We start from the raw sequence: 17969 nt of genomic DNA on the forward strand, positions 1-17969 counted from the left end.
TTCATATATTTATTCTATTCAATTGGCTATTACCCACTCTAGATTTTTACAAATTATTTTAAAATGATTATCTTTAATATTTTTATGTACTATTAAGACAATTTTGATAAACAAGCAGTAATAAACAGATACAACAGAAACTCATTAAAATAAATTTAGAAGTCTTCAGAATTTCAGGGGTTGAGAATTGGGTACAGGAAGAACTGATATTAAAGAAAATGGTTTGTGAAATTAAGATATGCATATTTCTTTGGGAAGGACAAAGAATATGAAATGCATGGCTATAGCGATCTCAGTTGTAAAAGAGAAAAGACAAATTTCAGTCACATAATGGGCGAACCTCAAAAACTTACAAGTTTTGCTGAATATCCCAATGAAATTTTTACTTTGTACTACAAACAGAACCAAAACAAAGTTAAGAAACAAACATTAATAAAATACTTTTGAGGAAAACATCTGATTTTAAAATTCATGTATTTGTAGCATGTATGTTTTAATTTACTTGGAATAATAACCATTGCCTAAAAATGTATTTTCAATAGTTACTTAAAATATGAAGTTCAAGCTTTCAGGGACCAATGAGATAACATATAACACACATGACTTTAAAAGGCAAGAACATTGTTATGTCTAAATAGCAATCTCTTGCTGTCATTATACAAAATATTTAACTACAGAATACAAGCAACTAGAAAAAGACATATTTCAGTCTATAACATTTAACTGTGGACTACCTTGTGAAAACATTTTTTGTGTAAAGTGTCTAACATATTTTCAGAGAGATTTGTATTCTCAGAGGTATATGTATAATCCTTATGATTATCCAAATAGCGCGCTGCTACTTTCTGCACTAGAGGAAACTTTTATCAAAACCATATACTGAAAATCATAGAGAACGCTGTTTGATGCAAAATATATTTGCATGACTAATTTAGTCTGCATACTTAATATAAATATGCTATAAATATAGACTGAGAAAAGATACTGTACACTGCTAAAATATGGCAGCAGTCTATATTCAAATGCTTATGCTCTCAAGGACAATCAAATTTTCCCAGGTTTGGGCAGAAAAATTCTGGAGATGGCCCATACTTTCATCCCTTAATCTTTGCAAGGAGAAATGCAGTTTTCTTTTAAGAGGAGCACTACAAAGTTCAAACAAAGAACAGCTTCATTTCTCATCCTTCATTCTGGGCCTATGCCTTGCCTCTCCCAGAAACATTTTCTAAAAACACCTGTATTAATGCAACCTTTCTTTCACATGTAAGATATAGAAAGAATACTGTGGTAGGTAGAACGTTTATGTTGTTCAAGAATCCCACTCTCAAATATAGTTGTACTATACAATCCCCTTCCTCTGGGTGTAGGCCCATCTGTGAATATGGTAAGAAATCACTCCTTATACTACTTTATATGGCAGACATGATGGGATAGTCATTGTCATGATGAAGCTGTGTTGTATGATTCCCTCTTAATAAACTGAACAGAAAGATTCGCCTGCTGGCCTAGAAGAAGTATGCAGCCATGTTACGACAGGGCCGCATGGCAAGGAACTGCACGTGGCCCCTAGAAGCTGACAGCAGGCCCTGGTTGACAGCCATCTAGAAAATAACGACCTTGGTCTTACAACTGCAAGGAAATGAATTCTGCCAATAACCTCATGAACTTGGAATATGACCCTGAGCTCCAGAAAGATTGCAGCACCTTGATTTCAGCCTTGGGAGACCTTTAGCAGAGAAGCCAACTAAACAGTGCCTGGACTCTCTTGTCCCATAGAAACTGTGAGATCATAAGTGTGTGAAGCTGTGTTTTAATCAGCTACATTTTTGGTAATTTGTTTGCAAGAAAGAAAACTAATACAAATAGTAACATGCTAATATTATTGTGTTAAAGTCTTCTCATTCTTAAGAGAAATGTTGGCTGTTAAGTAATGAAAACCGTCTTAATTTTGTAAGAGTTCAAGGTGTCTGTCAATTATCTAGAAATATGTGCTTTATACATAAAACTCTATTTCTTATTGTCTGAGCGTCTACATTCAACACATAATTTCTGTTTTCTTTGAGACATGAGTAAAATCAGAGGTAGACATAAACTTGTAGTAGTTTATATCTGTATCACTTGTTAATGTTTAAAAAATACTCTCAGACTTTTGAGAGAATAGTAGCAGGGACATTCATTTAATTCTCCATGAAATCCCCCCATAAAAATAGAGGGATTAAGTAGGATGCAAAATCAAAAGCTCAACAACGCCTGTAGCAAAAAATAAATAATTTAAGTTTTCTCTATCTGCTATTCTAAGAAAAATCTTCTTTCAGCATTCTTACACTTTTTATGTTCTTCTCTATATTTATTTTCTTTAATGACTGTTTCTTTCATTTATTTATTTATCTATTTTCGAGTCGGAGTCTTGCTCTTGTTGCCCAGGCTGAAGTGCAATAGTGCGATCTTGGCTCACTGCAACCTCTGCCTCCCAGGGTCAAGCAATTCTCCTGCCTCAGCCTCCCAAGTAGTCAAGATTACAGGTGCCGGCCATTATGTCTGGTTAATTTTTGTATTTTTAGTAGAGACAGGGTTTCACCATACTGGCCAGGCTGAGGCTGGTCTTGAACTCCTGACCTCAAGTGATCCGTCAGCCTCAGCCTCCCAAAGTGCTGGAATTAAAGGCCACTGTGCCCAGCATGACTCTATTTCTTGATTAAATCAATGACATTATTGCATTTATTGTGTCACTATTCAGTAATTCCCTTTCTAATTACTTATCCCCTTACTAAAACTGTACCATTCATAATATTAACTATCCTTTTAAAACGGTTCTTCTTTTACAAATGTAATTCTGATTTTGCACTAACCTGATTTGCCTTATATCCAATCTTTCTCTGAATGTCATGATACTCCCTAGAAATTCTACCAGCACCTAAATAATGGCACTTTTTAAGTTATTTTGGGAAAGTGAGAGTGAGAAAAGAAAAGTGAGAGCAGTATGAAAGAGAGAGAGAGAGAGAGAGAGAGAGAGAGAGAGGAAGAGAAGACAGACTCTCAGAGGAAACTATTAACTACTTCCCCAGGGTTTAATAATTCAATCTATTCTGAGAACACCCTCTCCTAGCTCCAGACTCAATCTTTCAAATAACCATAAGTGAAAATGAAAAAATTAAAACAGAAATACTGGACATCTGTTAGATTCTTACAAAAACCTACCCCACTTCCATAGCTCTCTCTTGCTGGTAAGAACTTTGTATTTCTTCCCAATCAGCAAGAAATAAAGTTAGAATTGTTTTTTAATTCCCTTTCATCTTTGACATCAGACAAAATGCTAAGTTATAGAAACTCTCCTGCTGAGCAGCTTCTCACTTGAGTTCAACACTTCCTTTTCTTTACTATTGCAACAACAGTGTTAAATACCTTCATGATCTCTCATAAAGATCATGTAATAGCCTCCTTAAATTTCTCTCTGCTTTTCATCTCTCCCTGCTTGAATCAATCTTAAATATTATGAATGTCTTGTCAATCAAATACTCTGTTCAAAACTCCTTCATGGTCTCCATGCTGTCTTTACAATAACACAGAGTGCCAATGTCTAGTATTAAAATCTTCCACCAACTTACCCCAGTTTTATCTCCTGCTGTTCTCTAACCAGCATAAATTTCTGCAAACCGATTCCATACATCATTGCCTCTTCGCTACTTAATCAAAGTATTCTCCTTGACTAAATGATTTGTAACTTTTCATTCCCTCATGTAAAATCGCATTAAGACTTTAAATGGTGTTTTGGGGATAAATCTCATACTGCTTTTATTATTGGATGGTCACCACTTCCTTTTGTGACATGTATGTATATATATAATTTTTTCAAAATATATTATATCTGATATTTAGATAATTATGAGGGATAGTATTTCAATCACATAAGCATTCAACTATTGGAATTTGATTGAAATAATATTCAATCATATTTAAAGATTCTAACATGACTCAAATATTTCAATCATATTTAATATTTAGATAATTACATGAGATAAAGTTATTCACTATCATGTGTATGAAGTTAAAGTACACCAAGTTCCAGTTCTGCTACTGATAATGCATCTTATATTGGACAAATCTTTCAAATAAAATGATGATAAACTATATATATGTGTATATATATATATGATTTATTTTTTAAAATGTCTAAAAAGCACTGGAGATCAATTAAGAATAGACAAAGACTAGAGAGATTTTTCACTTGAGGAAATCCCTTAATTCATGTGGAAATGAATGGCTAGAACTCAAGCAGAAAAGTGAGTGGTGAAATCTAGAAGCTATGGTATGTATCCTTGTAAATTATCTTCAGCATCGCTGTCCAACATCTGAACTGCATGTGCAAGTAAATAAAAGGTAGTGGCTGCAAAACTGAAAAAGGTGGTTACTGCCCATTGCAAATTTACATGGGCTAATACACCTTTCAAGTAAACTACGCTCTGTATGGTACATCCAATGGGGTGAGCTTAGTAACGTATTGGAGATATCAGGAGAAAGAGTACATGAATTTGAATATAAATCAATAGAATTTTTCCAATCTGAAAAGTAGAGGAAAAAAAGGTTGAATAAAAATGAACTGTGTGTCTTAGATCAATGCCTAGAAGTCTAACAAATATATATATATTTTTCTTTGTCTGTTATTTATATACAAATATATATATGCATATATATTTCTTATATATATGCATATATATTTCTTATATATAAGAAATATATATGTATATATACATGTATATATGTGTGTGTGTGTGTGTTTATATATATATCCTGAAGGAAAGGAGTGGGTAAATGAAGGAGAAATATTATTTGAAGAAATAATGACCAATATTTACCAAATTAGATGGAAAGAATAACGTTAGGTATCCAGAATCTCAGTATCCTAAGAAATACAGATACTGATCCCTCCCACTCCTTCACACATAAAGTCACACTATTGAAACTGTTGAAAAGCAATGATAAAGACAAAATCTGAAAAGATAAAAGCAATTTTAAAAGGGAAACATCAATAGGAATAAAGCTTTACTTTATATTAGAAAGAGATTAGAAGACAAAGTAGTTTTGAGATACTGAAAGGAGAAAACAAAACAAAACCACAAAGCAACTTTTAACCCAGAATTCTATAAGAAGGAAAATTCCTTTAAAAATACAGATGAAACAAAAGCATTTTAAAATAAATGAAACTGAATTTGTTTCTAGCAGATTTGCACGACAAGAGGTATGTATTCTGTGTCTACACATACACACGCATATACTTATGTATACTTTGTTGTATACATCTATATATTCTGACCTTACAGTGGCTTGATTCGCCTTCCATATCCCTAAAGTTCTATTATATCATCTGCATTGTTTCTTTAAAATGATTCAGTAAATATACCGTGATGTATTTTAGATGTTACTTAATTTAATCTACAACTAGGGGTAGCTAGTTAACATTTAAAATATGCTAATGATAGAATCTGCCTATACAGATAGTTAACAGCTGAAGTAGTTAAATCACAGGCACTCTCTAGGGGCAGCTATTAAGCACTTCAAATACTTCGAATTATATTTGCACCTGAGTGTTAACTAGTATAAGGAATATCAGAAATAACATTTTAGTGGTGAAATGGTGTTGTTTGTATGTGATGGCTTAAAATATTAATATTTTATGGCCACTGCTGCACTTTCATAAATGGAATATAAGAATCATGAGTCTAGCTGCTTAACAACAGAATACCTAGAACTCTATTTTATCTATGCCTTGTCTTAGCGTAGGACTCTGCCTTCCAATGTAGATGACAAATAACAGATTCTGCATGAGTATATTGTTTCATATGCTTCAGGGTAAAATTGTGATATACAGTGCTTCAAAATGTACCTAAAATTAATGAGAGTTGAGATTCACTCAGCTTACAGGAATAGGTTATATGACTGATCTTTGAGCCTGCTTGCTAGTAGGTATTATATGTGTGGCAGGATTCAGTTGGGATTTGCTTTTATTATGCAGTATCACCTAGTGGCAAAGTCTTAGCAGAAGAGATTTGTAACTGGCACCAAGTAATATTTACCTTAACTCAGTTTGAACTATTCCCTCCTCCTGCATTCCCTACCTCATCTGACCATAAGAAAATAATTACAGAATCAAAAAGTCTTTGCATGCCCCCTGTAAAATATTATATTTTATTTATATAAATTATATATATACACACACATACACACACACCTATACACATATTCCAGTTTGGTGGTTAAATTAATGAAAATATTAATATAACACAACAGAGAACACAGTTTGATGTTAAGAGATGTTCTTAAGTGGGCGAATTAAGCAAATAAAATTGTTCAGTGAATTGAGTACATAGCGAATTAATTGGTTCACAGATTTTGTACCTGACAAGAATTTTGAAGGCCCAGAAAGATAATTTATCTGTCTCAAGCAAACTGATTCAGTACATCACAAATGCATTTATCTTTCTTGGGAAGAAATGCTGTAGTCTTTCTTTGAGAACAAGATTGTTTTAAGCATTATTTTTATTGATAGCAATGAGTGAAACATCTTACCTCCAAATGATACCCAACTCTGATGAAGGCACAAACTGGATCAAAAGCTCCAGTACCACAAGTCAGAAGGTGTGTCCTGTTATAGTGATGCAAAACCCGAACATAATTTGCACATTCACCCTAAAGCAGGAAAAAAAAGGAAGGAATCTATCAGTATAATAAACATATTTAGTCCTCTTTGATTTTTGTTTTTCCTAGCCCTAGAAAGTTCATGTTTTACCATAAATCTCTGTTGGGCGAAGGAGGCAAGAGGGGTAGAAGAAAAGAGGACAAGAACTTGGAGAAGAAATTGGGGTTACTGAAACACATTTTGGTTAGCAGTGATGTGTAAATTACATTTTATAATGAGAGTGTATCATTTTTCATGTATTCTAGTTTACAATTGAGGAATGAAAAAAGCACTATTCAGAAATTTCTTCAAGTGTAAAAATTCTCATGGCAACATGTTCCACTAAGTAATTAAGCTGTTCCCAACGCCGTTGGTTTTTTAAGTACAGTACAAACAATGCATCAGCATGAAGTCATTGAAACCAAAAATGAGAAAAAATAGAGTTATTCATATGGAAATATGCAGTCTTTTTTTCTTTTTTTTTCCAAGACAGGGTCTCACTCTGTTGCCCAGGCTGGAACGTAGTGGTGCAATTTTGGCTCACTGCAGCCTCGCCTTCCCAGGCTCAAGTGATCCTCCCACCTCAGCCTCCAGAGTAGCTGCAACTACTGGAGGAAGTTGCACGAGCCACCAGGCCCAGCTAATCTTTTTGTATCTTTTGTAGAGATGGGGTTTCCCCATGTTGCCCAGGCTAGTCTCAAACTCCTGGGCTCAAGCGATCTACCTGCCTTAGCCTCTCAAAATATGCAGTATTTAGGACAAACAGAATTTTAATGTTTTGGAAAGTAAGTCTTATATTCTCACACTCACAAATTCACATAAAGCACTTTCAGAGAGAATTGTTAAGTAAATTCGGAAAACTAACCAATAAAACCAACATTTTGTTGTAGGACTATGATAAGATTACTATATTACTGTAAGAAATAGTAGTAGACTGGGAATCAGCAAACTTTTTCTTTAAAGGGCCAGAATGTAAATGTATTTAGTTTGATGAGCTATCTGGTCTCTGTTGCAACTATTCACCTTTGCAGCTATAGCATGAAAGCAGCCAGAAACAATACAAAACTAAATGTGTGGGGCTGTGTTCAGATAAAACTTTATTTACAAAAATAGGCAACAAGCCACCTTTGGCCTAGATGCTCTAGTTCGTCAACATTGGTATTCAACTGTGAGCTTCTTGAGGACAGAATCTATTTTACACATCTCGGCATTTCCCAGTTAATTGAGCATAGCACCTAATACATAACACATGTTAATAAAATTTTAATATATCCATCAGTAAGTGAATTTAATGATCAGTATACTGAATTAAAGAAACATTTACAATTGCTTCAAAATCAACTTGGCTAAATTAATTTTAGTAAGCATTCTTTTGACAAATTAGGTGTTGCTATTTCATTAAAAATAAATTATGAAATGAATACTAGACTCTTTTAGTGCCCAGTATTACTTGAAATCAATACACGTAATGATCAGTTAATGTCATGTTTTATAAGGACCTGTTGCAATTTCAGCACTTTAAAGTTTATCCTATAACAGTGTTAGGAGAAAAGGCCAGCGGAATCACTTGGCAAGAATGAGGAGTGCACTATTGAATTGATTATCTAGAGCACATAGGTATATTTACTTCTTCAAATTTGCAATCACATGATATTTTATTCTTCAGGTGACCCATATATTTGGTCGAATCTGATCATTCAGGAATGGTGAAAACATCCGTTGTTTGTTTCCATAAGCACCTGCATTTCCTCTCTTGACACACTGTCACATCTGAGAGGGAGCCTATTAGACCACATTTTGGCTCAGCTGAGCTTAGATTGACATGGCCTAAGAATATGTTCAATTAGTCAGCATCATGCTGTGGGTTAAGGCAACAGGAATGTGCTGACTCACTCCTTGGCTGTGACCCAGCTGCTACAGAGAATGAGGAGTTGGTATAATGTGTGTTAGTCATTTATATACTTTTTTTTTTTTCCTTACTGAAAAAAAGGATAAGTTCACTTTCACAGGCAGATATCCAGGCCTTCCTCCAGGGTCCATTTGTGTCACGAAATCAGCTAGCCACTGCTCACATGTGAAAGTCCTATCACTGACGTCTTAGTGTGTTACGGACTGTGTCGGGGGCTGATGCACAGCATTTTGCCACTCACACTCAGCAGGGAAACTATAGAGAAAGAGACTATTGCTTCTTAAAGGAGAAGAGACCCTAAAAATATTTAGGAATAGGTAAAATGTGTTTATTGCCTCTCTCAAACTTTTTGTTGACTTTTTTTTCTTCATTCTTTTCTAATTTACTACAATGTAGAGTGAACTCTCACAAAGAATGTGCTTAACTGTTCCTAGAAAAAAAAATTACCTGCAATTATTTTTCTGCCAGATACATGGGAAATAAGCATTAGTGTAAGGAATTTATAAACCCAAGTTGATTAAGATATTAAAAAACAAAATAAAAACCAAGATCTCAATGGCATCTCTGCTTCCTTTAACTCTACATTGAAATTAATTTTACATAATTATGTCTTATATGCCTATACATTTTTTTCTTCATGAACCAAATTGCCCACATGCTTTTATAAGAGCAAATAAAAATTCAGTGATTCAGTTCTTTGTGGTTAACTGGGGATATAATTGATGATTTGTTTAATTTACAATGAATAATACTTACCGCATCTTTTCCCTTCATTATGCATTCTTCCATTTTTAGAGCTGTACTAGGCCAGTGTATCTAAAATAAAAGATAATGTACTATTATGATAACTGCATATAAAAATAAACCACACTGAAAACCATTTCACTTTCTTCTATAGTTCAAGACATTTCCATTTTTTTCTGTTTTCTGATAAGATACAATGGGGCTTTGTGTTATTCACATAATTATTTGCATAATTAAGAAACTTATCTCTGGGCTTTTACTTTATGATAAATCCTTTTTTAAAAAAAAATATATTTGAAAGTTCACCTCAAGTCTTCGCTCTTCAGAGGACAGCCATGCCTTAACCAGCCCTTTCCCATATTAAACCTAACTGCTCCTCCAACTCAGGCACATCCTGCAGTTTCTTGTGTTTTTACTACTTAACATAGAACCCGCTGTGTGGTGGGCTCTCCGTAATGTTTGCTGCATACAATGATTAAAGGATGAATGACTCTTTAACGCTGACTTATAATGTATCACCCAGTAACACACCATATTGTCTCTTTGATTATTTATTATTTATTTATTTATTTATTTATTTATTTATTTATTTATTGAGATGGAGTCTGGCTCTGTCACCCAGGCTAGAGTGCAGTGACGTGATATCGGCTCATAGCAACCTCTGCCTCCTGGGTTCAAGCAATTCTCCTGCCTCAGCCTACTGAGTAGCTGGGACTACAGGCGCCCGCCACCACACCTGGCTAATTTTTTGTATTTTTAGTAGAGACGGGGTTTCACAGTGTTAGCCAGGATGGTCTTGGTCTTGGTCTCCTGGCCTCGTGATCTGCCCACCTCAGCCTCCCAGAGTGATTATTTTTTGAAAACATTGTTTAACTCTACCTATTTCCAACTGAATTTCCAAAAGTTTCATTGCATTTTAAGTTTATTGTTTTCTTCCTTTATACATTCCTTAAAACTTATGTTTTAAGTTTGTTGGTTTATTCTCTGATACGTAGAATATATCAAACTTTTCTTTTTCACCTGCAATAGTATCTAGCACTTTCCTGAGACCACTAGCAGAAATCAGTATACCTATACTTGTTAACTGGTTTCACAAATTTCTAATTGCAAAACATAGTTATTTTTGAAAGAAATTTTTTTCTTTATCACTTTCTTTCCTTTTCTTTTCTCAGACTCCTTTTGGTCCTCTTTTTGCTTAATCTATAGGATTAATTGTACTATGTGCCAGGCACTGTGTTAAGAACTTTATTTTATTTTTTCCTTCTTTTGCTTTATCAATTTATGTGCAGAGGTTTGAGTTTGTTATATTACTTAATTCATGATTCCTTTTCATCAACACTCTTAAAAGGTTCCTCTTTTATTTTAGTTAATTATTTATTTCCTTATTCCCACTCCATGTTTTATTTCCATTCCCCCAGGAGGCAACTATTGTATCCTGTTGCCAGGTACCTTATTTATTTGTATGTATTCTTATAAAGTGTATACTACTGCTTTTTGTGCATATATTTCTGATTTATGTAAATAGTATTGAAGTTAAGTCTTATCTCTTTCTTATCTTTTTGACTAAGAACTGGGTTTTTGAGGTCCCTCAATAGTCCTATGCACACATATAGTCTGCCGTTTCTGAGTGTTTTGTAATGTTAAGGTGTGGTTCCCCCACATTTTCTTATCAACTCTCCAAGTGATGGATACCCAGATTGCTTCCAAGTCTCTATGACATCAAATAAATTGTTACCTTTTTATACATGCCCTTTTTGGATCTGTGTAAGAAAATCGTTGATATATATACATGAGATAAGAATTACTGGGTCTCAGGGCAAGTAAGTATTGCATCTGTGAATGTAGTACCAGACCGCTCTCCAGAATGGCTACATGTCTGTACTGGCAATCCACGCCCCCATACCCTCACTTAGCATTATCAAGTTTTCCAATTTTTGTGCCAAGTGCTTTAAACACAATATCTAATTTAATCCTTACCACAGCTTTATCAAAAAGATACTATTATTTTGGGAGTTTCTTTTAAAAATTCTTATATATCTGTGCAAACCCACATTCCAATAAATCTATGGGTGGAAACAAAGGAATGTGATACATTTGAGTAACTGTAGCAACTGGTCAGTTACCAAATGCTTTTGTGGCTCAAGAGTTTAAGTCTCCACTTAACATTGTTTATCCCCACATCTGCTGGATCAATCACCTTCCCTCACCAGAATGAAAAAGCTCAGTCCACCTCCTTTCTTAGGTTCCCTGGGAGTTTCGAGGGAGCACCATCTCATGCGACCGTATCAATTTCATGGGCTCAGCTGGTCAGGTGATTTATCTTGGAGGGATGTTGGTTCTCACCAAAACACTCTACAGTTTTTACTTAATGGCCTCCATCAAAGCCAGATGATATGGTTAGGCTATGTGTCCCCACGCAAATCTCATCTTGAATGGTAATTCCCATAATCCCCATTTTCAAGGGAGAAACCAGGTGGAGGTAATTGAATCATGGAGGCAGTTTCCTCCATGCTGTTCTCGTGATACTGAGTGAGTTCTCACAAGATCTGATAGTTTCATAAGGGGCTTTTCCCTCTTAGCTCGGCACTTCTCCTTCCTGCTACCTTGTGAAGAAGGTGCTTCGCTTCCCCTTCACTTTCCAGCATGATTGGAAGTTTCCTGAGGCCTCCCTGGCCATGCTGAACTGTGAGTCAATTAAACCTCTTTCCTTTAAAAGTTATCCAATCTCGGTAGTTCTTTATAGCAGTATGAAAATGGACTAATACCCCAGGCTACCTAAGAATTTGATGAAGGAGTCAAAATAACACAGCCAAGTAGCATGGGCCTCTCAAGACATCATTAATATTTTTACAAACAACCTCTTTCTCTTCAGGATGCTTAAGAATCCTCAGAGACCTTGGTTGAGAAGGATTCAGGTATAGCCTTTTCCAGTGCGATGTCAATGTTTACTGTTGTTAGACTGTATTGGTAGGCCTATGACAGCAAGACAGACTCTTCTGTCTACAGCAGTTTGTTTGTTCCCTTAAAGTCTCTATTATCTTCTGCCTCCCCTTCCTCTATCCATCACCATCCCAGCTTATGCTCTGTCAGCCTGGAAAGACATTCTGATTATCGAACAAAATATTAGACGTTGCTGATTGGTGATATTTTTTTATTTAGTGGCAAATTGTAATTATTTTTAGGTTAGGAGCCAACATTTAAAAAATTAAAAATCTTGCATAAAAATCCCTATTTCTGATTTCCCTAGAAAAATATGACGAAATGCAACACTAGGCATGCATTTCTGTGTGGCAACATTCCTCTGGAGTTGAAATGGAACAGATATTTTGATTTGTTTCAGACTTTTCTTTTACATGAGTGATTCCTACAGGCATTTTAATTTCCAAAATCTCATGTTTGTTTGAATCCTAAATATGTTCAAGATTCAGCCTTTTTAGGACAGGTGTAGTGGCTCATACCTGTAATCCCAGCACTTTGGGAGGCTGAGGCAGGTGGATCACCTGAGGTCAGGAGTTCGCGACCAGCCTGACCAACATGGTGAAATCCTGTCTCTATAAAAAATACAAAACTAGCAAGGCACGGTGGTGTGCACCTGTAGTCCCAGCTGCTCCAGAGGCTGAGACAGGAGAATTGCTTGAACCGGGGGGACAAAGGTTGCAGTGAGCCAAGATCCCGCCACTACACTCCAGCCTGGGCGACAGAGTGAGACTCCATCTCAATTTAAAAAGAAAAGGAAAAATAAATAAGACTTACGCTTTTTCTTTTTCTTAAAGCCATGCCCTGTAAAATATCAGGTAAGGCATGTATATCCCACAAGTGAAAGAGGTGTGTCACTTAACTTATACATTATGTAGCCAAATCCAGCTCCTGATACATGAGTAATATTGGGAATTTATCAAAGTGGTGATAATACCATTTTATAGTGATAAATGCTATCTGATTTAATTTATTATCATAGAAACAAGCACTCTATGCTTTGAATTATAGGCATAAAATATTACTTTGATGTTCTTATTCATTGGTGCAATGAGCCCCAAGCAGTATTTTACTAACAATATTCAGCATGAGGTGTTCTTTAATTTTCATAGTGTAGTGTATAAACTTTGAAAGGAAAACACAATTTTGGCATATAAACTTTAAGTGAAAGCACAGTTTTGTTTTTGATGTTGCAACACAAGAAAAGATAAACACAGAAAGAATGGTGATATAATAGAAAACCAACCCTAAAGCAAAAAGCACACACATAAAATCCTAGAATAGATGTTGATGTTGGCAGTGGGTTATGTACGATTTAGGAAAGATATCAGCCAATATCCGGTTCAAGGGCAGCTTTGCATACACCTGAGTGGAATCACTGACCCCACTATAGGGTGAATTCTAGAAGTGAGCCTGCAGAGTTTATAAACTTGACCTGATCTATTATTTTGGAAAACCATTCTTGAACTCAGGGATAGATTTTAATAAATAACCTCTAAGACCCATTCTAATTTGAGATTCAATTTGATTTGGGAATTATGATTTTACTGTAGATGTATAAATTATTCAAATAGATATGCTAGAACATGTGCATGTATATATAGACTATGTTTACAAATATATATATTTTATCATGTATATAATAAAATATAAATTCTTTTAGGATCATCTGTCAGGAAAGATTTTCATGACTAATTCCCTTATCAATGTAACTAGATTAGATAATACCTCTTCCATAATTCAGAATAATGCATTATACTTATAACATAACTTACGAGATACAGGCTCTGCTTCTTTTTACAATAGTATCATCCCTTCTTACTCATTTTTTCATTATTATGTAAAATGAAGACTTCTTTAAACTTTAGTTTTACCGCATATTGCTCTGTATTCCCCTAAATAACGGCTTCAAAATGATCATTTCCAGTTAAACACACTGTTTAGGGGTTCATTCTCCATAGCATTTTTATACATCTTTTGACAGCTTTTATTCCAGAATATCTTTTCAAATAGCCTGAAAAGAGAGAAATAGAATCTCCCTCCAGGCAAATGGAAGATTTGTCTCCCTCTAGACAAAGTTTAGATAGTTTTGCTAACAGCCCTCTTATAAGATTGGGAGTTTCCTAAGCTTGGGGTCCCTGAGATGTGACACATATCCACTGAGTGCAGTGTCTACCTAGGCTGCCACGCATCACCCCCTGCAGGACTTGAGGGGCAAAGACACTGATGGAAACAAGAAGCTCTTGCTGCCTGCTGTGCCATGAGTAATAGAGTCTTTTGTCTCTGACCCAAGAGTCTAATGTTTTCTGACAACATCTATGAAACTGTGACAGGCTAACCTGTCTTGAGAGCAAGATAAAATCTCAGACCCTTCACAGTTTTTGTCACAAAGATATTATGTGATGGTGAAGACAATAATGGCTTTTCTAGGATTGCCAGAACATGCATTGTTCCTAGCAGCAAAACTAATAATGGCAATTGCTGTAAGAATAACAAAACTATTTTTTCAGGTGCATTTCCCAGAGTTTCACAACAAAATCTTTGCTGATGTTTTTTCAACAGATAGTATTTCTCGCTCCTTTAATCCCTCATAGTGTTCTTATTTTCTCTATGTAGGACAACAATGATGTGTACTTAATTTTAGCTCTCTTATTAGACTATAAATTACAGAGGGCAAGGCAATGACTTATTTCTGTCTCACTACCAGTGCCTATCTGGCACAATGTCTTAAGCACAGTCTCTGCTTTTCAACGTCTGTTGATTGGCTTGTATCAGTCAATATGCCTTTTATCACATTCTTGGTAAAGTCAATCTGTCAAAGGAGATTACACTGAAGTTCGAGAGATCAAGTTCGTGGGCATGAAAATGCTGTAACATGTTAAATGAATAAAACAAGTAAAATTTTCCAGTTTAATCAGGAAGGAAATACTGCAGGATGTTAGCAATAACCTAGGCTCTTAAAGACTCATAGGATTTCTGAGGAAAGATAGACGGGTGGATGTCAAACAGATCACCGAGTAGATGGAAGAGAGAGACAGAAGATAAGTATGAACATTCTCTAAAGTTCAACACATAGGGACTCTCCAAAGGAGTAACAGAAATATGGGTTTACTAAAGTTTTATTGTTGTTATTTTGGTTTGTTTGGTATTTTTAAACAGTTTAATAGGCTCAGAATTGCATCCAAACATTAACTCAGGTGACAATATATGGCAAAGAAAGACCTCACTGGAAATGGAAAGTTATTTTTTAAAACCATCACATAAAAACATTCTGCCAAGCTTGTAAGGGAAATGATTTTCTTCATTTGTTTTGGCAGTCAGGATGCCTTTTGGTTCTGCTCCAGAGTTTAGCATCAACAAAAACCCATAAAATTAGGCTATTTGTTCTGCACAAAACATTTTTTTTTTTTTTTTTTTTTTTTTTTTTTTTTTTTTTTTTTTTTTTTTGAGGCGGAGTCTCGCTCTGTCGCCCAGACTGGAGTGCAGTGGCGCAATCTCGGCTCACTGCAAGCTCCGCCTCCCGGGTTCACGCCATTCTCCTGCCTCAGCCTCCTGAGTAGCTGGGACTACAGGCGCCCGCCACCTCGCCCGGCTAGTTTTTTCTATTTTTAGTAGAGACGGGGTTTCACCATGTTAGCCAGGATGGTCTCGATCTCCTGACCTCGTGATCCGCCCGTCTCGGCCTCCCAAAGTGCTGGGATTACAGGCTTGAGCCACCGCGCCCGGCCTGCACAAAACATTTTTAAAGGCCGTTAAACAACAGCGTGTAATGTGATTTCCAAAGTCTCTGTACCAAAAAGATACAAAAAGCAAAAGGTTAAATACACATCATTTCTTCACAATACCCCTACAATATAATTTAATCATTCCACTGCATATTAACAAGCCATTTACTGTTCTTGCATATCTCAATGGAGAAAAATAAAATAAAGTATAAATTAAATTACAAGATAATTTTTTTTCTAGACTCCCTATTGAGTCACATAACTATACCAGGATTAAGGATCTAACAGCTTATTGTTACAAGATGTTATGACACTCAGAGATTTAGGAGAGCACAAACAAACTAATGAATATGAAATAATTTTTTAACTGTAAAAATTAGATTATCTTTTTATTTAAAAAGAGTAAATAAAACAATCCAGTTAATGTAAGTCTATCTTCATAGAATATATTTTAAGTGACTAAGCCTATATAATTTTATCTTATATTCTCTTCCTATTTCTATTATTCTAATGTAAAGTGTTTGCCTACATTTGGGGTTTTCTTTCTGTATTTACATCTATGTACTGCACCAGTGTCCATCAATGTACATCTTAATTATAGATCTTATAAATATTATTAAAAACAAGAAAATATATTTTGAATATAACACATTAAAATAATCTTAATGGTTTATAAATGATAATCTTTAACCTGACACACATTATCTGTCATCGTGTTTATGCTTTTATACTTAATTATAATGACTGTCATTATTCAAGTAGTTTATATGCCAGAATTATAATATTTTGAACTATGGACAAAATTTGTACTTTAAAAAGCTTATTCTCCTAAGCATTTGAACTAGAAAAATATGATAACTACACACAAACATTTGTAGCCTGATGTATGGTCTTTTGTATGGATAAAATTTATTCAATTGGTATCATTAATGTGAAATGCCATCTGACATTTATGTGCAAATTGTACATAAATGCCTCTCTTCTATTCAATAAAAAATTAAATTCTAAAATACAATAACTTTTTTCACCTTTGATACAATAAAGTTGAATAAATGAGAAAGATATGAATATTTTTATAAACAGAATTATCTAACAGAACTATAATATGTATAGATATCCAAATTAAGTAGTGTAATTTTGACTTTTTTTTTTTTTTTTCTGAGACAGAGTTTCGCTCTTGTTGCCCAGGCTGGAGTGCAATGGCACGATCTCAGCTCACCACAACCTCCACCTCCCAGGTTCAAGTGATTCTCCTGCCTCAGCCTCCCAAGTAGCTGGGATTACAGGCATGCGCCACCATGCCCAGCTAATTTTTTTGTATTTTAAGTAGAGACAGGGTTTCTCCATGTTGGCTGGGCTGGTCTTGAACTCCCGACCTCAGGTGATCTGCCCACCTTGGTCTCCCAAAGTGCTGGAATTACAGGCATGAGCCACCACACCGGGCCCAGTTTTAGCTTTAAATTATAGTAGTGAGAATAATTTTAGAAAAGCAAGCTGAAATTTAGAAAGATAAAAACTATAGATCAAAGTTTCTAAAACTGAAAGTTTATTACCAAATATGAAATATTCTATGAGTTCTGCCAAAATATGGCTTAAATATATAAACATATTCATTTTTTATTTTTTCATGAAATGGAAAAAAAGAAAATAAAATTTTATACATTAAACAAGTATTCATATCTTCCAGAGAATAATTTTGATTTATTTTTTAGGAAGTCTTAGTAACTCTCAAATGTGTACAGATTGCAAGGGGATATTCAGACAGAACATAGACAGGATAACCTGTTACCTGTGATTGAATACTGGAGTCTCCTGGGGCTCTCAACCCTTACTATAAGTAAACAAAGGGTGTACAGTTACATATAATACCAGTCGGTGGTTTCTTCTCTACTACTCTCACCAGCAACTAATTGTTATACTAGTTTATAACCATTACTAGGGT

At 35.0% G+C, this 17969-nt stretch overlaps 1 protein-coding gene across 3 annotated transcripts in view; it reads right to left on the bottom strand.

Annotated features, from left to right (window-relative positions):
* Positions 1 to 17969, bottom strand: part of SEMA3E (semaphorin 3E) — a 282783-nt gene that overhangs the window by 91488 nt on the left and 173326 nt on the right. For all 3 annotated transcript variants that reach the window (XM_010353559.2, XM_030931851.1, XM_030931852.1), the window contains exons 3-4: positions 9339 to 9398; positions 6565 to 6684 (exon numbers count right to left, since the gene is read on the bottom strand). In XM_010353559.2, the coding sequence (XP_010351861.1) occupies positions 6565 to 6684; positions 9339 to 9398 (180 nt within the window). The remainder of the gene's footprint in view (positions 1 to 6564; positions 6685 to 9338; positions 9399 to 17969) is intronic.

The sequence above is a fragment of the Rhinopithecus roxellana genome, chromosome 6 (assembly GCF_007565055.1).
Source record: "Rhinopithecus roxellana isolate Shanxi Qingling chromosome 6, ASM756505v1, whole genome shotgun sequence".
Classification (NCBI taxonomy): Eukaryota; Metazoa; Chordata; class Mammalia; order Primates; family Cercopithecidae; genus Rhinopithecus; species Rhinopithecus roxellana.